Source organism: Cibotium barometz, chromosome 6, assembly GCF_041138505.1.
Source record: "Cibotium barometz isolate CiBa-2024 chromosome 6, ASM4113850v1, whole genome shotgun sequence".
In the NCBI taxonomy this organism is placed as follows: domain Eukaryota; kingdom Viridiplantae; phylum Streptophyta; class Polypodiopsida; order Cyatheales; family Cibotiaceae; genus Cibotium; species Cibotium barometz.
In genome coordinates this window covers 50,665,866-50,669,852 of record NC_141051.1, presented here as the reverse complement: position 1 = coordinate 50,669,852, position 3,987 = coordinate 50,665,866, and the positions used below count along the sequence as shown (strand labels likewise).

The 3,987-nt window shown below is 44.0% G+C and overlaps 1 protein-coding gene across 1 annotated transcript; it reads right to left on the bottom strand.

The window, feature by feature from the left end:
* Positions 1-961: 961 nt before the first annotated feature.
* On the bottom strand, positions 962-2,792 carry LOC147637839 (UDP-glycosyltransferase 85A2-like). The gene is made up of 2 exons (XM_086799681.1): positions 2,079-2,792; positions 962-1,969 (listed from the first exon to the last, which is right to left on the bottom strand). The coding sequence occupies exons 1-2, from the start codon at positions 2,578-2,580 to the stop codon at positions 1,032-1,034; spliced, it is 1,440 nt and encodes a 479-aa protein (XP_086655807.1). The 5' UTR covers positions 2,581-2,792; the 3' UTR covers positions 962-1,031.
* Positions 2,793-3,987: the final 1,195 nt, after the last annotated feature.

The window sequence follows — 3,987 nt, the reverse complement described above, 5'->3', positions numbered from 1 at the left end:
ACATTCTATGTTTAGTGGAAATGCAAGCTCTTGTTTAAATGGTAAATAAGTTTAAGAAGTGATTAGTGCTGAGTATAAGTTAAGCTTCTTAATAAAAAAGCTTGATGTAGATGATTATCTCTTTTTAAATATATTTCTACAATCTTTATAAAATTCACAAACCACCCTCTATAACCATTATAGTTGTGCAGGGCCATGTGAAAACTTTCGTAAGTCAAAAAATTCCAAGAAGTATGTGTTCCAACCTTCAACCGTTCATCACATTATGTGCAGGCTTCCTCCCCACCATGAAGGGGTTCTAATCCGGGACGATCAATCAAAGACTAGCATTGTGCACTTGCAAAGCATTGTGCTTTTGTGGCATTTTGTAGGAAACAAATTGCTGCAAAAGCTAAAAGCAATGTTGATATGGTGAATCCGGACTGACTCAAAAATCTTAATTTTTGGCCAACATCCCTTCTTGGTAGAGTTTTGGCTTATCACTTTACACCACAAAACAAACGTGATATGCACCTTTTTAAATTATGCAAGCGACTACGCCCTAATAATGGAAATGCTAGTCTATCCATGCACCATTCGATTAATTGTTTACATGGCAAACAAAAATAACAACATTGCACGCCACTTATCAACATGACAAACTACAAATAACACACTTCGGGTGACCTTGACACAAATGGAACAGCTCAGGATGGGGGAATGGGCACATGATAGAGAATTAGTACTCTATAGTGGGAGCAGGAGTTCGAAACTTTTTAAAAAAAAGTCATATATTTATAAAGTTAACTATTTAAAGACTTTGTCATGACACGTGTCAAATTATAACAACATGGGAAATACAGGTGCTTAGTTGGCAAAATAGAATCATGACATGACATACAAATGACACATTATATTAGCCATTGACATAGTGGGTGGGTGAACCAGTGAGAATAATAGTGTGGAGATTAGGGAGATGTTCACATGAAAAAGAAATGTACAAATGATTCAAAAAGACAGTGAGAATAATAGTGTGGAGATTAGGGAGATGTTCACGTGAAAATGAAGCGTACAAATGATTCAAAATTAAGATGGGATCGGCCATCATGTTCCGCTTTCTTAGCTACCAAGCTGAGCTGATTAATTCGCTCACGGATCTCTTTACTGGATGAAAGGTCCATGAGATAACTCACCTTGTGTTCAATCTCCCCTCGGCTAGCCAAACCAGTGGTGGCATCCGCCTCGAAATCCAATCCAATCTTCCAACTGTCCACAATACACCGGCAGTCCAGCATTTGATCCCCGAAGTAGGGCCAGCACAGCATGGGCAGCCCCTTACAAATACTCTCCAATGTGGAGTTCCAACCGCAATGCGTGAGAAACCCCCCTACTGCAGGGTGGGCCAAAACCTCCAGCTGGGGTGCCCACTCCACAAACATTGACCGCCCACTCATCCTCTCCGCAAAGCCCTGTGGGAACACTGCCTCCCGCCCATACATCATCGCTGGCCGGACAACCATCAATATTGGGCATCCACTCGCTTCAAGACCGGCCGCAAACTCTGCAATCTGTTGGGCGGACAGTAGAGTTATGCTCCCAAATGACACATATAGCACTGAAGAGGGCTTCTGCTTGTCTAGCCATGGCATGCACCCCTCATCCTCTACCCACATAGAGGTCCCCAGCTTCTTGTGCCTCATACCGATGTTATTGTCCCCACCATCAGTACTAGTGCTGAGAAACTCTGACGGGAGAACTGGGCCAATTATGCACATGTTTGGCCTGTCGATGAACTCCAGACTCGCAGCTTCTAGCTCGTGAAAAGTGTTCAAGAGGACATAAGAACAATCTAGAACGTTCTGGAAGTTTCTGATGAGGTAGGAGAAGATAAAATCGGAAGGATCACATGGTTGAAGGAAGGTGGGAACCTCTTTAAAGCGCAGGGGAGGGCAGCCAGGGATGCAAGTGATGAGGTTCTGAGGATCGTCGTCTACAAAAGAAACAAATCACCGTAATTGAAGTTATGTTGGCAACGGACAATACAGAGAAGAGCAGGAACAGAAGCCTGAGGATAAAAGCTTCTTAGATGAAATATTTACCTTTGATGGGAGTGTAGCCTTGAGTGAAGAGGACATGGGCCGCATAGCTGGCTGCATTCTGGGTCCAAAACCCCACATGCGGGATCCCAAAACGTTTCGCCACAGAGGGTGTGCAAATGACAAACACATCCGCGATGATGCAACTGACAGGTGGCTGGAGCTCCTGCACAAGCTTCACAAGGAGAGGCTCCAGATCGATAAGAGCTTGGCATTGCTTGCGTACATCATTGACGATGTACTCTTCGTAGCCTAAGCCATCCGGCACACCCACGAGGCGGATGTCTCCCTCGTGAGGCAGAGATATCCCCGCCTCTGCCTGCGACCGGACCAGCCGCTCGTGGTTGAACTGCGTGTTGGCAAAAGTTATGGTGACTCCTCTTGCAGCTAGCTTCTTGGAGAGGTGCATCATGGGGTTTATGTGGCCTTGGGCTGGCCATGGCACCACCAATGCGTGCGGCTTCTTTGCCCCCTGCTGCTGCAGACCGCTTCTGCAACTGCCCATCTTCTTCTTATAAGCCTCGCACACTCGCAGAAGCTCCTGCCACAGGACTCACGAGTGCGCGCAGAGAGAGAGAGAGAGAGAGAGAGACAGAGACAGAGACTGAGACTGACTCTGAGAGCTACACATTGGGCAAAACTATTGGGTTTCGAATTTCAACATGATGATGTATGTCATCACAAATCATTGGGTTTCTATTTTCAACATGATTAATTGGGTTTTAAATTTGGACTCTGGAGAGACACTTAAAGTATCACAACAAGTGTTATAAACATCATTTATCGAGATGCTTTTGGCAAGAAGAAGCCATGCGTGCATGGGGGGGTGGTATTATTGCTTCCTTGATGGAGTTGAACCTAAAAGATACCACAAAAGTCAATATCACTTCACGTCTACTAGACCTAAAGCCATCCATCATAGCTTGCAGGATGATCAATTGCCTTAAAGCAAGTATGTGCATATGAGAACTACCAATGTCAGAAAAAAATCTTCCTAACTGTGGCTCAAATTAAGAAAAACTATTGTAAATTTTCCTAGTTGTGGCTTTAAAGATTCAAAATTTTCCTAGTTGTGGCTTTAAAGATTCAAAATTTTTGAAATTTTAGTTGGAAAACTCACTGGCTGAGCTCGAAGGTCATCTTGTGGGTAGAGTGCCTCCCTAATACATGTGTTGATCATGAGCTCAAGGTCATCCTCTGGGTAGAGTGCCTCCCTAATACACGTGTTGATCATGAGCTCAAGGTCATCCTCTGGGTAGAGTGCCTTCCTAATACATGTGTGTGATCCACAAGTGTCTGTTTAAGAAAAAAAAAAGGTTGTCAGATCCTAATACATGTGTGTGATCCACAAGTGTCTGTTTAAGAAAAAAAAAAGGTTATTTCTGACAACGGGCACTACCACTAATCACACCAAGTTCCAATCTTGATTTTTGATGGCACCCATAAGTTTGGTAAAATATAGTAAGTTTTTTTTTTGTATTTTAGTGTAATTTTTGAAGGGTATATTAAATTTTTGCAAGTACTCTGCTGGAAAAGGGACTTCACTCTGTCAAAAAGCATCTATGACATCAGTCCAAGCGACATCATGTAACCGTCATAGTCAGCAGTCAATCATAACCATGGCTTTGAAAAAAAAATCTGAAAAAAAAATCGACAGGAAATTTTAGAAAAACACACACCCAGCCTGCTGGAGGCGGCCCCGCCCGGGATGAGGGCTGGCGAACCCAATTTTAGCTCCAATTTAATTTGCAAACCTGCCATCGCTCCTTCAACCCTCTCCTCCACCCCTCGCGTCTTAAACCTCTTACTACCTGCATCTCAGAGCCCACCACACTCGAACACTTGTGGCGTAGCTACGAGGACACACAAAGCTTGCCTACGGCTCTCTCTCGCCTGCCATGCTCCCAACATG

Excerpts from the sequence above, each read along its gene's own strand:
- LOC147637839 (XM_086799681.1), bottom strand. The coding sequence starts at position 2,580 with ATGGGCAGTTGCAGAAGCGGTCTGCAGCAGCAGGGGGCAAAGAAGCCG. Across the intron at positions 1,970-2,078 it reads AGGCTACACTCCCATCAAAG|ACGACGATCCTCAGAACCTC; the intron begins GTAAATATTTCA and ends TTTCTTTTGTAG.